A 20,620-nucleotide genomic window follows, 5' to 3' on the forward strand; every position below is an offset into this window, starting at 1 on the left:
AACCTTGTCGCAAAGAGTGGATACAAGTTTAAAATTTGTCACGAGTATCTGAACAGAGGAGATCGCTGGATGCAGGTAAGAAAGCTGAATGTCACTTCATTTAGACATTCAGGCATTTCATTTAAAAAAAAAAAAAACTTCTTGGTAAATGAGCGACAACTGAAGAGACGTCATTCTTTGAAAAAGGCAAGTTGGAAACATTAAAATAGCATTAGCAACGTCACATTAACCACATCATGAGAGAGAACTTACGTTAAACCCCCCAACTTACTTGAAACATTCACACAGAAAACACATTTAAACATTAATAAAGATATTGTTGGTGTTGTTTTTAAAAGCGTCTGTAGGAACTAAAATATAAAGACAGCAGAAATATAACTTGAATATCTTTATAATATAACTAACTCTTTTTGAGGATGAGCTGGAGTTTGGCTACATCGACTCCCCTCATCAGCGGTTTCCTGTTGTTCTGGATTCACCTCGAGATGGTCATCTCCAGGATTTCCCATATAAGGAACTACTCGTAAGACTCAAATCTCTCTCAAAATCTAGTATTTGTAGATACAAAATGCTTTCAGACACAGACAGGCTCTGATGGTGGCATCATTTTGTGAATACATGTCTCCAGGGCCCCGACTTTGGCTATGTGACTAGGGTGGCCGAGAGAAAAGATGTGAGCAGTCTGGATTCATTCGGTAATCTTGAGGTTAGTCCTCCTGTGACTGTGAATGGAAGAAACTATCCCCTGGGCAGAATCATCATTGGAGTGGCCTTCCCTACGTGAGTTTTTAACAGATGCAGAGATAAGTCCTTGATTTTGCAGGGTACTACAGGAAACAGAACATGTTGCTGAAGATTTGTAAACATACGTGCATCTCTCGCTTTCTTCAAGGGCAACTAAAGGACGGAACATGACCAAAGTAGTTCAAGACTTCTTGTGGGCTCAGAAGGTTCAGGATCCCATTGCTTTGTTCTCTGACTGGCTCTATGTTGGCCATGTAGATGAATTCATGACTTTTGTTCCTGCACCTGACAAAAAGGTAAATATTCCCTTTTAAAGAGAAACCACTTTGACTATTCAAATAGTTAAAAGGCAGGAAGCCGCTAACTATTACTGATTTACTGGGTAAGCCCTCAGGACAGCGAGACAGCTGTTGTTATCTTTGTCTCTTGTGTTTCTGTGCACAGGGCTTCCGCCTGCTGCTGGCCAGCCCAGACGCAGGCTACAAACTATTCAGAGGCTTACAGAATGATGGACACGGACAAGCCAAACTGTTTGACGGTAGGTTCATCTTCAACAATGTTATCTGTGGAATAATCAAATGTATAATGTGCATCTTTGCAATGAATAAACCCATCATATCATTCTTACACTCTGTAAATCACTTCCAAAAAGGTAAAGAAGAATCGATAACACTGGATGACATACTTAGTGATCACCGTCTACAAGGTGAAAATAACTACGTACAGGTGAGTGATTGTAAGGTTAGACTCAAGACCTGAAATGCTAAAGAAAGACTAGTTCAATCTGCGAAAATCCAAATAGAAAACCTGGTTTGCTCCTAGGGATGTACCGTTATCTGCATTTAATGCCAAAAGTATGAGGAGAACCAGACATTACACTCATATCTTATTGCTAAATATCTCATTGTAAAACTATAGGTGTTGATATGCTGCTATAACAGCCTCCACTCTATGTGAAGGATTTGCACTGGGCTTTGGAACCTGGCTGCAGGGATTTGCTTCCATTCAGCCACAAGAGCATTAGCGAGAACGAGCACTGTTGTTGGGGGATATTGTCTGATACAATCAGTTAATTTCTGTTCATCCCAAAGGTGTTGGATGTGGGTACGGTCTGAGTGCAATGGCATGATGATTTCCCTTCATTAGAATTAAGCAAAACCATGAGGCCCCAGACAATCTAGCAGGACTGAACATCAGTGTGACATGTTTGTAACCAAATGTTTTCTCAGCAGATAGCTTTCCTATATGAGTGATTTTATGAGCCTTTTAGCAAAGGGTGTGTCTGAGGCAGCAGAATCTACTTCTACTGCTGTTATTATCATACTTTTGGCCACAGTGAACTTTTTATTTGCAGCAGCAGTAGTCAAACAAAGGTTATCTTGAGTACTAGTACATGACATACTGATCTTTTTTTTTTGTTTAGTTTTTATTGCTTATTTTTTGTGAAGGTCTTTGGTTTTGAGAACTGTTTTACTTATAAGAGACAGAACAGAATGTAATGAGCAAAATGAGTTCTAAAATGTGTGAGTTGTACAGTATGTGGAATTGATGTCTTTTTTACTGACTGTTCTCTTCCAGAGCTGCATCGACTGGAACAGAGATGTGTTGAAGAGAGAGCTGGGCCTGGACGACGAGGACATCATCGACCTGCCAATTCTCTTCAAGTTAGTGTGGGAGGCTCATAAGGAGACATACAGAGCAGTGGCTTACTACCCTGACTTGGTGTGTAGACATATTGCATGTGTTTGAGTATTTTATCTGTTGCCTGGGATGTTTGATGTGGCGAGGTGGAGTAGGTTTTTGTTGACTTTTGAATTGAATTTTCCAGTGGTTGTTTGCACTTTAAGAGGCGTTCAAGCCCTCAGTAAGTATAGCTGAGCCTCATGATTTGTCGCATCTGTTCCCAGGTAAACATGATCGTCTTAGGAAAAAACCTTGGCATCCCAAAGCCCTTTGGCCCCAAGGTTAATGGACGCTGTGCCCTAGAGGCTGAGATGTGCTCCCTAATGGAGGGCCTGGGCCTCAGCTGCACGTTCATCGACGACTTCGCCTCCTACCACAAACTGCTGGGAGAGGTGCACTGTGGCTCCAACGTCCGCAGGGAACCGTTTCACTTCAAGTGGTGGAACCTGGAGATGTGAACAAAAACTGGACAGTGGGTCAAGATGGGTTAGAGAGGGGTTTTAGAAATACTAGATTGTTTAACAAAACAATAGCACCTTAACTTAACTTGTTATTGTCAAAGCCTTACATAGAGTCATGAAACACTTAATTTTCTTATCATTTTGCAATACATGTTGCTTTTTTCTTTTTCAAAATACTTCCACACTTAGCATCAACATTTATGTAGGAATAAATACCCCAGGCAACTGTTTTGCATCTTCATCTTTATTAAACATTTTTTGTTAACTTTATTTACGAAAAGGATGTAAAGCAATATTTACAAACATGTCTTTGACCAAGGGCTTAAGCAGACTGTTGACAAGAACAGAAATACAATCATTTGAACTGAGCACATAGAAGATTCACTCCAGGTCTTGTTGTGGTTTGGACCGGCTGTTGGTTTACAGTGCAAGCACAGTTAGATGAATGGTACCACATAGTGATGTGATATAATAATACAGAGCCACAAGAGGGCGTACTTCACCTACTCAAGCATTTCCAAAGTTCAGAGGAAAACCCTTTTAAATTATAGCTGTTCAAAAAAGGCTTTAATGAATATATGTATACAATATGTATTACATATTCCTTTTCTATGCCATTTTTCTGTAGTCAAATGCAAAATGTTGTTATTTGTTGCTATAAACAGCTTGACGAATAAGCTTTTGCATTTGGTCCAGTGTCTTAAATGCATCTCCGCTAAGGAAAGGTGAGTTGTTTCAGGCTCCAGCGTTTTGTGGACAGGAGTCGACGCAGTATCACCATCCATTGTGGCAAATATGTATAAATAAATACATGTCTGCCTAGTTTTACATTCAGGCCAGCTGGCATCGCAGTGCCTTTTGAAATGTGACCCCCCCCCCCCCCCGCCCTTCACGAGACAATCATCAGAAAGGCAACTATAAGACGAGTCACAGTGTAATTCATATTCAGCAACAAATCAGGTTTTTCAAAAAGGTCAGCATTTTGAAATAACCCTGAAAAAGTAGTGCTTGGGTCACTTACATATATTACACTTTACAACTAAAGTAGGAAACTGTGGCATTTGGCTCTCTTATCAGAAATGTGCACTGCATCTGGAGATGTTGGCTGGTTTTGAATAAAAACACAAATCACAGGGACAACACCTCTATGTCAAGCATCGCACCAGTGTACAGAGGAGAGGTTTTTGGCAAGCAGATTTACACCATGCACAGTACCGTTGAATAAACACACCCGTACACAGACATCAAATCAACAAGTGTGCCACAAAGTATTGGGAGACAAAGGTCTAAACAGTAGTACCTTGAAGTGTGGATTGAGGATGCATGTTGCTTGGTTGGGGCCCTACAGTAATTACGCGTTTTACTCTAATCATAAACTGCAATAGTCCACAGTTATGTTAAAATAATTTTTTTCTACAGACCTTTTTAGACAATTAAAGTTTGAATTTAAAATTTGCAGATGCATTTTTTTCTGTTGTATATTTCACCTTTCATCCACTTAGAGGGTGATTGATGCTATTACAACTACCAACAACAGCATCACAGAAGAACCCCCCATCAAAAAACATGACAGATTTATCGAAGCTGTTGTAAAACACAACAAATATCCACTGCAGAATACTCAGAAGAAGATGAATAGATCATCATTAAAACACAAAAAGTGGCCCGACAGACAGCCACACACACACACACACACACACACACAAACCCGGTACATCGAAGTTTAACCCATGCACAATATCACAGTGGGATGTGAGGTTGACATAAAAAAATCAAAAAAACATTTTTCTCTCTGGTGCAACTCTCCTCTCTATAGACTGTTTCATAAGCTAAACAAACACCAGTTGTGCGATCGGCCTTGATTTATTTCCCCACTCCTTTAGTCACAGGATTAAACCCCTGTTCAAGTCCTGATCTTTTAAAGAGGACACACATTTGAGCGTTTACAGTAAGAATCATTTTTCAGAGCTTACTGGCTTGGAGGATGAGCAGACAGTCAAACCTATTTTGCAACGCCTGCTGACGCATGGCAGTCCCTAGTGATGCTGCATGGGAGTGGAGGTCTTTTTTCCTTTGCCTTGAGCCTTCAAGGAGGGTTCCACATGGAGCTGGAATGAGGGCGATGTAGGTACATGTCCATGGATCTGGATGTGTCTGTCATGACAGGCAGCAGATACATGCCAAGGAAGATCTACCAGCATCTGGCTTCTAAATCTGGTCCTCTTCTGCGTCACTGGTGGAATTGACATACCCTTGGCTCATTTTTGGTAAAAGATGCCTCTTATGGGAATGCTGAGACAAAAGAGAAGAAATTAGATAAATGCATAGATGGACATAAAGGACAGGCAGGTAAACAAGGGGTTATATTATCTTCATAGCAATGCTCATGCAGTTAATAAGTAGGCCCAAGTTTTGACAACATTATGTCTAACCTAAAAAAGGTTTGTCGGTGCAGTGATCAGAGGAGTGTGGCTACCAGTTCTGCATACAGACATGGAAACAAGATGTCACAGTTAATACAACATACCTGAAACAACACATAACATTGGAGTAGTGCTGCAACTAATCATTGTTTTCATTATTGATTCATCAGTGTATTCTGCCTTTAGCCATGCTAGGTGTAGCTGTAAGGCTCGCACTGTCAGCCTGGCTTTAACATAATAATTTAAAAAATTGCAGACTTTCATGATGCATCCTATTGATTTTTGTGACCCCTTGACTTTTCCTCTAGCACCACCGGCAGGTTCATATGTGTCATTTGGAGTAAAATGTCACAACAGCTATTGGATGGATTAAATTGAATGTTGGTGATTCTTTAACTATCCATCTAGCACATTTACATTTGTCCAATGCTTTGGTTTATGTTCAAATATCTGCTAAACGAATGTCAGTCAGCCTCAGCTGTACTTTGTGTTTAGTGCAAATTATCAAATGTTAGCATGAGAACTTGTAAAACTGAGATGGTTAACACAGTGAACATTAAACCTGCTATGTGAACATTTTCATTTTGAGGATGTTAGCATTTAGCTCAAAGCACTGCTGTCTCTGACTGCAAGCTTACAGAGCCGCTAGCATGACTGCAGACTCCTGTTGATGCACTGTCTAGTCTATAAAATGTCATAAAACAGTAAAAAAACATTCAAGTTGACATCTTCAAAAGCCAAAGATATTACATAAAACAGAAAAAATAAGCACATTTTCACAAAATTGAGCTGGAAGTAGTGAATATTTGGTCTTTCTTCTAAATAAATTACTGACACAATTAACCAGAGGGAACATTCTCCCCAGTGACTTTGTAAAACACTAATGTGTCACCTAATGACTGATGACAAGTAATCTGTCTCACCGATGAGGACTTGTGCTCCTGCGAGGGGCGCTCTGTCTTGGGCTGGCTGTCTGTCCCTTTTGGCTCTGATGTCTTCACTCCGTCCAGCTGCTGCTGAAGACGAGAAGCTGCTAGGAGGAAGGCGACAGATGCGTGGCTGTCATGGTTAATAAACTCAAGAACATGATGCTGCCAGCTGTTCTAGCCTGAAAAGAATATCGATATAATAAAGATTAATGGTTCAGATTGAATCATCAGTGATTTCTTTTTATTTTTTATAAGACTGTGCAGCATAACAGAAGTTGAGTGGGAATCACAGATAAGTTTGCAAGGATGAACTTGGCATAGTAAACTTTATTAATTTAAGAAGAGCTTGCTAAGTTGGACTAGGCCTTCTGATGTTGGCAGTAAAGTTCATCACTCAAGGGTGTTCCGATATTAATTGCTCGGGAAGCAGAGAGTGTTATTCTTAGATTTGTCTCATCTAGATTTTCCCAAGATACTCTGGATACGTGAAACAGACAACCTTTGGTAACATGTTTCTCACACCTTCAGGCTATCACTGACCCAGAAATATGCCCCTTTCTCCAAAACTCACCTGGAAAACTTTCCTGACTGGTACTGCATACACTGTACTCCACTGCAGAGCTGTACACAAATGAGTCTCCCTTAAGTGGTGTAACACAAGACACACTTTCCTGTAGGAGGGGTAAAGGAAGGAAACATTTCCCTTTTTACCAACAATGTATAAAAGACAATCAGACTAATCGTAACCAGAGCAAAATGCAAAGATTGCGCAAGTTAAATAAATTAATATAAACACATTAATATGTACTACTATACAACGCATTTTGAGAGCTGTCATTACTGGGATATAGTGAAATCCACCAAACCTTCTCACATCCTGTGCTTCAATTGCTTAGGTAAAGAACATGTAGATTATTTTCCCCGCAGTAAAAGTCAGCTGTGAGAAGCTGCCTGCTGTTTTGTATTTGTGGAAGTGGCATGAATGAATACACTTTCATTATGTGTTATCTTTCCTCCTGCCTCCACCCACCAGTCCAGTGTCGTACACCTCCTCTGCTTCATGCTCCTCGACTACGCTGGCAAAGCTGCTGGCGTTGGAGGAGGAACGGGAAAGGTCCTGGGCCTCGGGAATCGACGGCGCCCTGCAACACATCGCCAAACTACACAGCTGTGTCACTCTACCTGCACAAACACTTGTGTTCTTCATATGCTGAATATATGTGGGCATCCATAGTACATTTTTTTTAAATTTTTGTATTTATTCCTCCTCCTTCCAAAAGTCTAATTAATTAATCATCTGCGTTTCACAGCACCTCAGGTAGCACTTTCAAGCGAAGTGACAGCAGTGTGTCTGCATGCCAGGCTTCGTAATCTTTTAAGCTGTTCTGTATTTAATGCGACCCTCCAAATTAGCCCTCTCGGTCTCTCGCTCTATTGCTCGCTCAGCAATACTTATATAAAACTTACAGTAGATCTCAATATTTTTGACATTTCCACATTAAATAAATAAGTTTATTTAAGGTATACCATGGCAATGCTATAATTAACTCCAGAAGATATAGAAGAAGAAGAATAAGAATTACTTTTTATTTATCCCACAAGGGAAATTCAATATTGTCTCATATTAGCTTTAGTCTGTGCATGTGCATAATTTTCTCAGATTTAGATATGTAAAATTATTCTAATGTGTCTTTTCTTTGCATTTTGTGATTAGTGAGTAGCTGTTTTAATCTACACAAAAGTATTCCCTCTGCACCCACCAAAAGGATCAATCACCACATATAACTTCTCAATGTGTTTGAATATAACATAGTATACTTTTAAATAATGAATTATAAATAATAGTCACCTGTTCTTAGTAATAGGGAATTCTGGAGAACTGTGATTGGAGTTGTCTGATTTGTTTTCCTGTGAAAAAAAGCTGACCTCCGGTGTCCTCTGGGTGCTGGGTGACACCTCTCGGCTTCAGGACAGGGATGGAGATCGGCACATAAAGATAGTGTAAGTTTGCTTATTTCATAAGGTAACATATTAGATAAACTATTGACAAATGTTTGCATTCACATCATGTAACTGTGTTTTAAGATCTGAAGAGAGAGCCTTTTAACTGCCGCAAACCACAAACTGCTGTTCAACTTTTGTTTCCTCATTGAAGACACACACTGATCAATTGCTGCATCACAAATATGACATGAAATGAAGGGCTCCATTTTAACCGAGCAAGCGCAATGACAAGTGGGAGGCAGTAGGTTTTATCCACATCGGTTTTGTTGGCGTCTCCAAGTGCACCTGTTACTTTGTTTCATGTATGTGAGTTTGTATGTCTGATTCTATTTTTTTCACTTTGCACTTTGAATCAGCTGCAGCTTAGTCTGTTGTAGGTTTAAATACAATTGAAAATATTATTAAATATATGGATCATATTGTTTATGTTTATCCTGCTGTATTATTTCCACAGTTTCAGATTTAATAACAGATAGTGTGATATTTTTAAACATAAATACATGCACGTTAGCTGTTGCATGCATGCAAATATTCTGAAAATCTAACCTACTGAAGAAACTTATATCGATACCCCCCAACAACCCCCCCTCCACACCACCAATCGGAACTACCATCCAACAAGAGTATACTAAACAGTGTATCTTCATTTAAATGTCCTTGCTTTCATTTGTTGCAACACTCTTTTGTCTTCACTACCCACTCCCTGCTGATCAGCTCAGCTTTGTCCTCTCACCTCCTCTCTTGGACCTCCTGAATGTTCTCGATGCCAATGGCGCTGCTGCGACGGGAGCTGAAGGGCCCAGACTTTTTCCTGGTTGGGCTTTTCCCAGGAATGATCAATGACTGAAGGTGGGCAGGGAAAGGGAAAGTGAGACACACAATATGGGAAAGTGTAGCCATTTCAAAACCACCTCATATATATATATATATATATATATATATATATATATATATATATATATATAGCACATGACACAGTAGGCTACTGAAGTGAAATATGTTTAAATATTCTGCAAAATAAAGGATGAACTGATGGATTATTAAATCCTGTAATAACACATTCGGCAACATTTAAAAAAAAAAAAAATCCATGACACTGAACTGATTAATAGATTTTTATTTTTTATTATCTTGTTTTGATTCTTGTCTCAATAATTTATTGTATCATCTTTCACCCTTAGAGACATCCTGTTGGGTTTTCCATTTGTTTTTATTTTAGGTACTGATATTAGACTCGAGTTTACTTGTTCAAATGTATAAATGCCTGGTACAGACTACTAATTTAAGACTCATCAATGAGTGACTGTGAATAGGGAACATAAGTTGGAGTCTGTTTACAATTTTCTTTTCTAAATTTCTTACTTCTCTCTCACAGTGTTCAAGAACACATTTAAAAGTAAAATGAAGTGAAGGAATTCATGCATCAAGCACTGAGCTCTGCTGCAATGGAATGTATGAATCAAGAAAATGCAATACTTCAAAATGAATTAATCTACCTGCAAAACTATTTACATGGCAGGCAAGATAAATGAGCTATAACATCCCTCAGTCAATGATGGATCATTCCCTTTCAGACAAACCGGAATGCATCAATAAAAGAGGGCTGGGATACTCTAAATTATAATTAAAACCATGACGAAATGAATATCATATGAGTATCAATATGTAAAAAGCTCTCACAGCCACAGGAACTAAAACAGGCACATTTGAAACTATACACTACTACCTGCACACTTACATTATGAGACATAATAACAAAAAGTCAAGTAAAGACCAGAAACAAAAACAGTAAACAATGGAAGGGAGAAATATACGTGAACCTCTTCTATGGTTCCTATCCCTATGGCACTGCCTCGGCGTCCATATTTACTGGGACTTTTCCCTGGAACAAGCAATGACTGAGCCACACAAGACAAGGCAAGGGAAGCACAGAGAGAGAGAGAGATTGAAAAGGTAAGAAAAGAACATATTATAAGCAATCATGCGCACTGCAGAAAGAATTTAAACAGCATGTGCAAAAGAACTTTAAAAGGAGCTTGCAGAAAAGACGTGATATTGAGGAAAACAGCAAGAAGCATTTTAGAGCAAAAGCAGACTGGGGTCCAGACACAAGAGGACACAGCAAGGGATGGAGTGCCATCGAGGTAGCAGGCATGTCTGCAGTTTCTGCCCCAGGGGTTACAGGTTTGTTTGGTGATGCATTCAGAAGGAGAAAAAGTGGCAAAGAGAGCTGAAAAAATCCAAAAGGGTAGCTTTTAGAAAACATAGTCCTTTCAGAAATGGGGTTAATTTAGTTCCAACTCAGAATACTGTCAATTAATACCAAAAGAGCTGAAACAGAATTAACCCCATCTTTAAAAGAGACGCAAGCAGAACAGTATGCCCCTGGCAATTATGGCTAGTGCCATGCATGCTCTGCAGCCACATATGGACATAAACAAGGCTGCATAGAGAGGCTGTAACATTTACAGGAGGACACAGTCATGACAAAAATGCAGAAAGGAGGGAGGGAGTCTGGGTAGTCATACAGCTGTTCCATTGAGCTCACATCAAGACTCAGGATTGAGACTCAACTGGGGCTCACAGCTATCTAACTGTCACTGTAAGTGGTGATAAATATTCTCTCAACAGACGAGAATGAATCGAATGCTGAAAATGAATTATGTTGTTCATTTTACAAACAATAAACCAAAACGATCATTAATAGAAACACATAAATGTAAAAAGGCAATCAATGAAAGTTGCTTTCGTACAAAAAGAGTGGATTTAAAATGTCTGGGATGAAAGCGAGTGCTTCGATGATACTGATGAAAATAAAGTGATATAATTTGCCAACAGGAGTAATTTGCTTAAGTGCTGCTAATAAGAAAGACTAGGAGTTAGAGCAGTCTGTATTTATCCACTGTGCTGTGATACTGTATCCTGAATGTGTGTGTTAGGTGGGCATCATGTCAGCCAAGATGGGCTACTTACAATCCCTGGGGTTTTGGGGTTCTCGGGATTGTGGGTAAAGCTGCCACTGAGACTAGTGGAGACTGTGTGTGACTTCTTGTTACTGAGACCCATGGCATCCATAGACTGGCTTCTGCTGCGGATGACCCGCTACAGAGAGAAACGAGGAGATACTGTCAGTGGATCCACTTTGATATTATGTGGAAACGCAACACACTGACTGATTTTTCAAAGCATTTTATACCACATATGCGTGACTCTATGCTTAAACTATATTCCAATAATCCAAATTAAGTCAATTTTAAAAGTTAATCAACATACATGTTACTGAATAAATACACAGATTTCTTCTGTGTAAGAGGTACACAGAGTGTACTTTATTTATAATGAATATTCACAGAATGTTGTGGCAATAGGCCTATTGAACAGAAAATGTTCTAAAATGTCACAATAGTAAAAACGTAAATTAGTGTAGATAATACAATTCATTATGGCTGAATTGCAAGTCCTGGTATTGTGCATACTGGCTCACTGTCATCGCTTACTGGGACACAAGTAGAACTGAGCCATTGTCAATAATAACACCTGTGCTTTCCATAGTGTGTCAAGTCAAAATGTCAGCAATTAAAAGGGTCTTTAACTTATATATTTACTAATATGTACAATAACTATATTACATATCGAGATGTATTTCACACATTTTTCAATTTGTCATATTGTGTGACTACATGTTGAACCTATTGTGAAGTGCTAATATGAGTGAATATTCTGAAATAAATTTGATGAATCTGAGTGCACAAAAGCATGTATATAGACGTGTGTAAGTATTTGTGTGTGCACGTGAACTGAGGGGTTTGTGCTTACATGTGTGCATGCAAGACTATTTTTGAACATTTAGGGGCAGTGCAGGTCAACAGGTGGGAAGGACAGGTTGCGTGAAAGGATCGTAGGTTCACAGAAGGTTGAGGAGAGTGCAGCCTTTGTGGTGGAGGAGAATGAAGTTGCATCTCATATAATTATTAAATAATTATCTATTGTGGGGTTTTGTGTCATCATGGTAAGGAAAGATGAGATACAGTGTAAGCAAGGAAGATGGTTAGACAGAGGCAGACAGAGGAAGACAGTGGGGAATATTTGCAGATGCAGTTTGTGGAGGTTTGAGGGAGAGAAAGAATGGCATAATGTCTCTCTACTGGTAGAAAAAAAACCCAGGATTTTTGGACAGGAGCAGGAGTACATTTATACAGAGGTTGTGTAGGATATGATTTGCTTGTATGGAGAATAAATGGATCTAAAGACAGACCCTGAGAAAAAGGTGGATATGTTTCTCTGAAGTTGCATGGAAAAAGGTTTCAAAAGGTGTCAAAAACAGCGAGGGAATGCTGCCCATGGGGAGACATGCAAACTGCATCATCAGCTCCCTAATGAGGAGACATTAATTCGTTCATCAGGCACACACAATCACAGCTCCTACTACCAAGCCTCAGCGGCCAGGCTACGCTCCACCACCCTAATGGTCATTGATGGAGCTCTTGGTTAGAGAAAGTGTCTTTCATACACAACAGGACAATCCACAACCTCAGAACCACACCATCGTGTGAAAACACACCTAGTTCAGCAGTCACAGCCAAGTGAGGAAATCAAATGCCACAGGACTGGTCTTTTGAGATACTGCACATTTTCTGTGCTTTGTTTTCTCATGTGTGAATACCCAGAATCCCAGCCAAGAGACAGGGGAAGGGAAAAAAAGCATCCTTAAATTTTCTGCAGTCATAACCATTCTCTCTCATGCATGTGGAGTTGCAGATTAACGGTGTGCTTTGACAAATAAGAGACGGGGCTGTACCTTAAAGGATTCAAAGAAGCCTCCTCCCCCTCCAGCAGCTCCATTCTCCAGCTTATCTTCATCTCCACCCAGACCCATCATGGACTGACTGTTGATGTGCAGCTCCTCGTACAGAGTCTCCAACAGGGCTGAACGTGTTCGCTCCTGACAACGACAACACAGTCAGTCTGCACAGGCAATAATTTCAAAGCTCATTTGCATTGCGGTGGTCGTTGGAAAAGGAATCGATGATGACAAATCTATGTTGTCACTTGAAATTACATCAAGAACACAACCAATGATGCACACATGCACACAGGTGTGGGATCGAGTGTGCACGCTAGGGATTTAAAACCAAACTGTAAAAAACTGAACACTTCACTCCAAAAAAAACAAACAGAAACAACAAACTCCTTCCCACTGCCTTTATTATAAATGTTTGAATTAAATTGCAATTGCAACTAAGGAAAAACACAAAGAATGTAGATGTAATGGATGTATTTTTGTTCTTTTTAAATACGCTTTTGAGTATTTTTTGAATTCATATATTAACTTATCTCTGGATGGAAGAAAATGATATTCTTCCAAAAGTCAAACTACAAAGAGAACAATGGTAATAGTTATGTTTTTCTTCTTTATGCAGGAATTCACACTTTTATGGCACAGTGTGCAACACTCTTCTCACCTCAAGTTTGGCAAACTTCTCAGCCTTGTAGCAGGCGTACTCTGCATTGATGAGCTTAGTGAACAGGAACTCACGGAACTCAGGGCCCTGAGGAAGGTAAATATAGAGAAATAGAGAAAGGCGGGGGGAATGAAGGTTTATGATGTCAGCTTGTAAAAGGGAACTGAGTTTTTGTGACTGCTGACCTTTTTGAAGATGGCAGGATCAGGAAGAGCAGGCCCAAAGAAAGGTACATCATCCCGCGCTGTCACAGACACCTGAAGGAGAAAGCAGGTGAACATGTGAACACACCACACGGAATAATAAAAGTTCCTGAATAAGGAATGAATGAATATGAAAAGGGTTTTACTGTCAGCCCACGTTTCTTGATACCATACTGACTGACTTTGGAACCAACCTTGTAGGTGACATTGTCCGTACACGAGTTCTCCACCTGTACCACCACATACGCATGCAGGAAGTTGGACTGTATCATGTCTGGTACAAAGGGTGTGTTCTCCTCCTGGAACACCATGGCTACAATGTCGTTGCCTATGTGCCTCTTCCTCTGCAGCTGGATGGTACAAATAAACAAAACTAACAACAGCGGAAACATCTTAAATGACCAGTTAGAGAATCACAAAAGCACGCCTGTCACAGAATCACTTCCAGGAGTTGCACTTAAAGATTGACCGAGAATACATATAGCCCAGGCAAGAGAAAAGGACAAGACTTTAAACCAAGAGTACAGAGTCCTCTTTGAGGTGCATGACATAGTGGTTTCATACTGATATCAGCCAAATAATTGATATTCCTGTCTTGTAGTTCTCCTTGATAGCTTGTGATAATGATTCAACACACTAAATAAGCTACATCTGAATAGCTTACTACAAAATGAAATACACATACAATAGTATAACTCATAAGTATGCATGACATCTATGGTTTTGTATACTGAAAAATAACAAACCTACAGTATTAACTGACCTATAGATGCCCTCATAAATCCACTGTTTTTGTGAACTACTACTGTAACACTAATTGATGTTGTTCCTCTGCTTTACCTTGTGTGTATTATTATAAGTCATTTTACATTTAATCTAGCTATGACAACCATTTTAGACTCAAGCCTTCAAAGGCTGTTGATGGCGTGGAAGTTAATGAATCCAAACATCAGTTGAGGCAATGCAAAGTAAAAACTGTGCACAAGACAAAGTAATTTTGCCCAAGTATGCCATTTTTATCCAAGCAATATCTTTTAAGGTGCTGCCAAGCATTAGGGACACCTTCTGATATATGAATCTACTGTATGTTGTCACCTCATTGCCTTTTGCTAGGAACTCTAATTAAGCAGCTTGCAAGATTCTATAAATATCAGAGAAGATATGACTTTTATTTCCCCTTCTTGTAAAAAATCCTTAAATCAAAAATGACAACATATGTGTAGCCTAATTATGACTTTGCAGTAGTTGGGGTGTATATTCTGTTAGGCACATGATAAATTGGGTCCCAGAAATGTTTACCTTTCAGCAATCAAAAAAAAAATTATTCCAAAATGCATGTCAATGGGTTTATATCGTTAAGACGCCGTGATCCAAATCAGTGAACAGCATGTAAGTGGATACAGATACATCAGATTTTGCAATCAGATACTGTTTGATATCATCTCATCTCACTAACTGGGGGATCCCAAGGCGTTCCCAGGCCAGTGTGGAGATATAATCTCGCAGCCTAGTCCTGGGTCTTCCCCAAGGACTCCTCCCAGCTGGACGTGCCTGGAACACCTCCCTGGGGAGGCGCCCAGGGGGCATCCTTACTAGATGCCTGAACCACCTCAACTGGCTCCTTTCACTCTGCTGCGAACCGATCCAGTGAGTGATGAAGGTCACTGACCGACGATACCATCAGGACCACATCATCTGCAAAAAGCAGAGACGAGACAAGAGCCCACCGAACTGCAACCCCTCCCCACCACGACTACGCCTCGATATCCTGTCCATGAAAATCATGAACAGGATTGGTGACAAAGCGCACCCCTGGCGGAGGCCCACCGGGAACGAATCCGACTTACTGCCGAGGATCCGGACACAGCTCTCGCTTTGGGTGTACAGAGATTGGATGGCCCACAGAAGTGACCCCCTCACCCCATACTCCCGCAGCACCTCCCACAGTATTTCCCGAGGGACCCGGTCATATGCCTTCTCCAGATCCACAAAGTCTTCCATCCAGTCTACATCCATGTAGACTGGATGGGCATACTCCCAGGCCCTCTCCAGGATCCTGGCGAGAGTAAAGAGCTGGTCCGTTGTTCCACGTCCAGGACGGAATCCACATTGTTCCTCTTCAATCTGAGGTTCGACAATAGGATGAACCCTCCTTTCCAGCACCTTGGACTAGACTTTACCAGGGAGGCTGAGTAGTGTGATACCCCTGTAATTGGCACACACTCTCTGGTCCCCCTTTTTAAACAGAGGAACCACCACCCCAGTCTGCCACTCCCTTGGCACTGTCCCAGACTTGCACGCAATGTTGAAGAGACGTGTCAACCAAGACAGCCCCTCCAAACCCAAAGCTTTCAGCATTTCTGGACGGATCTCATCAATCCCTGGGGCTTTGCCAATGTGGAGTTGTTTGACTACCTCAGTGACTTCTGCCAGGGATATTGACAATGATTCCCCATCAGCCTCCAGCTCTGCCTCTACAAAAGAGGGTGTGTTAGTCGGATTAAGGAGTTCCTCAAACTGCTCCTTCCACCGTCCGACTACCTCATCAGCTGAGGTCACCAGCATCCCATCCTTCCTGTAAACAGCTTGGACGGTTCCCTGTTTCCCCCTCCTGAGATGTCGAATGGTTTTTTCCAGAAGCACCTTGGTGCCACCCGAATGTCCTTCGGACTAGCATATCCCGGAAGGCCTCCTTCTTCAGTCGGACAGCTTCCCTGACCACCGGTGTCCACCACGGTGTTCGAGGGTTACCGCCCCTTGAGGCACCTAAGACTGTGAGGCCACAGCTCACCGCTGCAGCTTCAGCAATGGAAGCTTTGAACATTGCCCACTCCGGTTCAATGCCCCCAACCTCCACAGGGATGCCAGAAAAGCTCCGCCGGAGGTGTGAGTTGAAGATCTCTCGGACAGGGGCCTCCTCCAGACGTTCCCAGTTCACCCGCACTACTCCTTTGGACTTACCTGGTCTGTCCAGAATCTTCCCCCATCCTCTGACCCAACTCATCACCAGATGGTGATCAGTTGACAGCTCTGCCCCCCCTCTTCACTCGAGTACACTTATGAGCATCCTTATGTTCGAACATGGTGTTAGTTATAGATAATCCGTGCCTAGCACAGAAGTCTAATAACTGACGACCACTCGGATTTAGATCAGGGAGGCCGTTCCTCCAAATCACGCCTCTCCAGGTGTCTCCATCATTGCCCACGTGGGCGTTGAAGTCTCCCAGCAGAACTATGGAGTCCTCTACTGGAGCCCCATGTAGGACTCCATTCAGGGTCTCCCAGAAGGCCGAATACTCTGAACTTCTGTTCGGTGCATATGCACAAACAACAGTCAGAGTTTTCCCCCTGTTACTGTTTGATGATAAACAGAAATGCTCAGTAAAAATATTCTCAGTACAGACAGACAAAAAAACAGACCCAGGTCCTTTGGTCCTTCTCAGTAAACAGTGACACCGGCACTGCAGCAGCATAAACTGATTTCACTCAGTACTTAACGTACTTAACACACTAAAGTACGGACATTTAACAAAGCCACTTCACACCTGTTAATATTGGCTGTAGTGTTCTCTGGTGGTATAAAACAGCAAACATTTGCTTCGGGATTTATAGACGATTCATCTGCAGTTAGCAGTCTAATTACTTAATAGCGTATCTCTGTTAAACACAGTCTGTTTGTTTACATGAGAACAATCAGCCGAACAATCAGTCATCTGTTTCAGGCCCTGGTAACTATTTATAATTGGCTGAAGTCATAGTGAGTAGTATAAGGGAAATGTTTTTTTAATCTCAAATGGTAAGAAACTAATAGCTCAAACTTTATATATAAAATGTCAATGTCTTTTATCCTTCATCAAAAAAGTACCTAATTAGCCTTGTAATTGCTGGATATCCGCAGCACTTTAAAGGCAAAATTGAGATCAATATTTGATTGACATAAATGAGCAGCAAATAAGGTCCTTTGTGGAGAAAATACCAGACTCAACCAGACCACATTTTTCAAATATATCAAGCAATTAAAATGAAGTTAAATATTTGTTAAATGTATTTCTAAGACAGCAGTGAAGGATGAGAGTGAAGCAGATACAAGAGACTGCAGAAGCAGGGCAGCCAGGTCACAACTGCATCATCCCTGAACATTTTAGCTGTCAGCTTTCATATTTACTCACACAGGGGCTTTCTGGGCCCAGGTAGCTGAATAACATTCATCCCACTTTCTCTGTGAAGCTGGACTGCATAACTCAAGCGTGAGCACAGTCTTTTAGACACTCAAAACAAGCTCAGTAAGTGTGGGGCTGAATTAAGGCACTTGAGATCTGTAAAATGACGTATATCAGCCCAAATCAGACCGCATTCATTCAGATCTTGCTACATTATTTCTGCGCTTTCTCCCTCCTAAAATAAAGCTGTGTTATAACGGTTGTACCGAGTTCCCTCATGAATCATTTCATGTGGGTGTTGTTTATGTCCTTTGTTTCTCTTCACGCCTCGGCAATATGGACATTCTGTGCAGGGCTACTGCGGTAACAAAGTTCAAACCACTCTAAGAGCTAGTGGAGAGCAGCTGAGGACTAATGCAGCTTACCAAACATTTCATCAAAGAGATGAAAGTCTTGAGCCACAAACAAACAGCAGAGAAACTTCAAGGCCAGCAGAGAACACGGCAACACTTTTTGAAAAATGTAAACCAAAGAATGAAATTTCTCTAGGACAGCAGGGTAAGCGAGGACATTAAACCTGCAAATGCAAAAGAATGTTTATTGCTGAGAAAATGTACTGCACTTGTAAAACACGAGTTTATAGGAATGGCATACATTTTTATATTCATACTCGTTTGTTAAAAAGATAGTTAAATATTTTGAGAAATAAGTTTATATGCTTTCTTGCCAAGAGTTAGATGAAAAGATCAACACCACTCATACTGTCAGCTGCCAGACAGCTTAGCTTAGCTTAGCAAAAAGACTGGAAACTAATTAACATGTTATATTGTATTTATTTAATCTATACAAAGATACAGGGTACAGGGTTGCCCAGGAAACCGCAGCTCAAGATACTAGATAAATACTGTCAAGGTATCAAAACACTCAATCCATAGAAAAATGCTCACAGCCCCTATTCAGAAGCTGTCTTTAAACGACCCGTCAAGACTTCTGTATGGTTGCAATAGCACAACTATGCTATATATATGTATGCATGAAGTAGCACTACAGTGTCCAAGGCTGAAATGACTGTGCAAAGACGCAGTGAGCACAGTTGCGAAGACCTGGAAACACTGACCAATCAGAGCAGACTGGGCTTTCAAAGATTCCTTTAGAAAGTGTTTCCCCTTGTGTCCAGTCTAACTTAAGTTGGCGATAGCTTCATATTTACCGCAGACATGAGAGTGGTATCAATCATCTCATCTATGCTAAACCAGAAAGAGAAAATGTCAAAATGTTAAACTTTTCCTTTAACCACTGATTTTAGTTTCTGCAGATTCAGATTCAAATGATTTGTGTTGTTTCATCAAAGACCAAAATTTGGATTTTACAGCCCTGACCTATAAGCTCCTGCTGCTGCTACTGTCTGACACAAGGTGCAGCCTTTACAAATCAATTAGTGAGGGACTTTGACAGCTGCCCTAAAAACACAAAAGAGTTAGCCTGATAATTAATCATTGGAATGCCACTGTACCTGCTGTGAGTCTCCCTCTGTATAAGGCAGCTTGGTGGACACATGGAACATAATCTCCTTATTATGGAAACTTGTGTAGACAGATTCTGTCCCTGTCTGCCCATGAGTGACATCCAGCCCACCCCGAAACCTGAAGAAGAAAAGGAGAGGAGAGAGGTGATTTAAGGGCAGAAGCAAGAAAAAGGAGGAAGAATTAAAAAGGACATAAGAAAAAATGAGAAGTAAAGGAAAAGAGAACACCGAGGAGAACAGCCGAGAGGAAGACAGAAAAGAGACAAAGCGGTGTTAGGAGTGGAACATAAGTGCATGCTCTCAGAGGACCCGGCCCATCCATGCTCATCCATCATTGAGGGAATGCCAAGGGCACTTCTTCTGCCTACTCAATCACAATGTCAGCAACACTACAAATACCAGGATGCTCTAAATCGCTTTTTCAAGGATTTATTTAAAGCTAACTCTGATCAATTGTAAAGTGAATGATGGCCTGTTTCTGACAGACATGAGGTGGAGTGCTATACTGAGAATTAAGCAAAAGCTGCTGAGAAATCTCAAATACTTAGATCTGAAAAGTGTGCAAACCCTTTAAAGTCATGAAGCTCAATCTTGTGGCCCAGGAACTCCAAAAACTCGACAAAGGAAGGACTTTCTTCCATGTTCCCAAACAGCTCCTCCTCTGATGTCTGCATGGAGGAAGCAAATTATATTTTCAGGAGGACTGAGACATGACTTCAATAGCAATATTAGCAGCGAAATCTCTGAAGCGCACTAACCTGGCCAAACTTTTGATAAATAACCCCAAACTTGAAGTTGTTGCTGATCACATGCTCATCAAAGGTGACAATGAGCCTTGACGCCTGGGGACGAGAGAAAAAAATGTTTTTAGTCATGGAAAGATAGCGAGAGAGAAAGTTTTATCTGGAAATTATGATTTTGAGGTTACCTTTGGGTAGAGGACAGGATAAAACCTATCCACGTTTACTTCTTCACAAACAAGCTGCAAGGTGAAAAAGTACATTCAGCTTTTCTCATTTTATATAC

At 40.8% G+C, this 20,620-nt stretch overlaps 2 protein-coding genes across 2 annotated transcripts in view; one reads left to right on the top strand and one right to left on the bottom strand.

The window, feature by feature from the left end:
• The window catches only part of padi2 (peptidyl arginine deiminase, type II), a 15,347-nt gene extending 11,676 nt beyond the window's left edge, over nucleotides 1-3,671 (top strand). Inside the window, exons 9-16 of the mRNA XM_083938909.1 lie at nucleotides 1-75; nucleotides 416-523; nucleotides 629-780; nucleotides 893-1,040; nucleotides 1,189-1,282; nucleotides 1,397-1,470; nucleotides 2,323-2,466; nucleotides 2,652-3,671. The exon at nucleotides 1-75 is cut by the window's left edge and continues 37 nt beyond it. Of these exons, the coding sequence (XP_083795035.1) occupies nucleotides 1-75; nucleotides 416-523; nucleotides 629-780; nucleotides 893-1,040; nucleotides 1,189-1,282; nucleotides 1,397-1,470; nucleotides 2,323-2,466; nucleotides 2,652-2,885 (1,029 nt within the window). The 3' untranslated portion in view covers nucleotides 2,886-3,671. The remainder of the gene's footprint in view (nucleotides 76-415; nucleotides 524-628; nucleotides 781-892; nucleotides 1,041-1,188; nucleotides 1,283-1,396; nucleotides 1,471-2,322; nucleotides 2,467-2,651) is intronic.
• A 138-nt stretch (nucleotides 3,672-3,809) lies between these two features.
• The window catches only part of rap1gapb (RAP1 GTPase activating protein b), a 73,573-nt gene continuing 56,762 nt past the window's right edge, over nucleotides 3,810-20,620 (bottom strand). Inside the window, exons 9-24 of the mRNA XM_083938908.1 lie at nucleotides 20,523-20,576; nucleotides 20,353-20,436; nucleotides 20,162-20,262; nucleotides 19,583-19,712; nucleotides 14,104-14,259; nucleotides 13,892-13,963; nucleotides 13,707-13,793; nucleotides 13,043-13,186; nucleotides 11,218-11,346; nucleotides 10,065-10,142; nucleotides 8,978-9,087; nucleotides 8,090-8,203; nucleotides 7,271-7,400; nucleotides 6,812-6,911; nucleotides 6,235-6,344; nucleotides 3,810-5,180 (exon numbers count right to left, since the gene is read on the bottom strand). Coding sequence (XP_083795034.1) covers nucleotides 5,097-5,180; nucleotides 6,235-6,344; nucleotides 6,812-6,911; nucleotides 7,271-7,400; nucleotides 8,090-8,203; nucleotides 8,978-9,087; nucleotides 10,065-10,142; nucleotides 11,218-11,346; nucleotides 13,043-13,186; nucleotides 13,707-13,793; nucleotides 13,892-13,963; nucleotides 14,104-14,259; nucleotides 19,583-19,712; nucleotides 20,162-20,262; nucleotides 20,353-20,436; nucleotides 20,523-20,576 — 1,683 coding nt within the window. The 3' untranslated portion in view covers nucleotides 3,810-5,096. The remainder of the gene's footprint in view (nucleotides 5,181-6,234; nucleotides 6,345-6,811; nucleotides 6,912-7,270; nucleotides 7,401-8,089; nucleotides 8,204-8,977; nucleotides 9,088-10,064; nucleotides 10,143-11,217; nucleotides 11,347-13,042; nucleotides 13,187-13,706; nucleotides 13,794-13,891; nucleotides 13,964-14,103; nucleotides 14,260-19,582; nucleotides 19,713-20,161; nucleotides 20,263-20,352; nucleotides 20,437-20,522; nucleotides 20,577-20,620) is intronic.

Source organism: Echiichthys vipera (genome assembly GCF_963691815.1).
Source record: "Echiichthys vipera genome assembly, chromosome: X".
NCBI lineage: Eukaryota > Metazoa > Chordata > Actinopteri > Perciformes > Trachinidae > Echiichthys > Echiichthys vipera.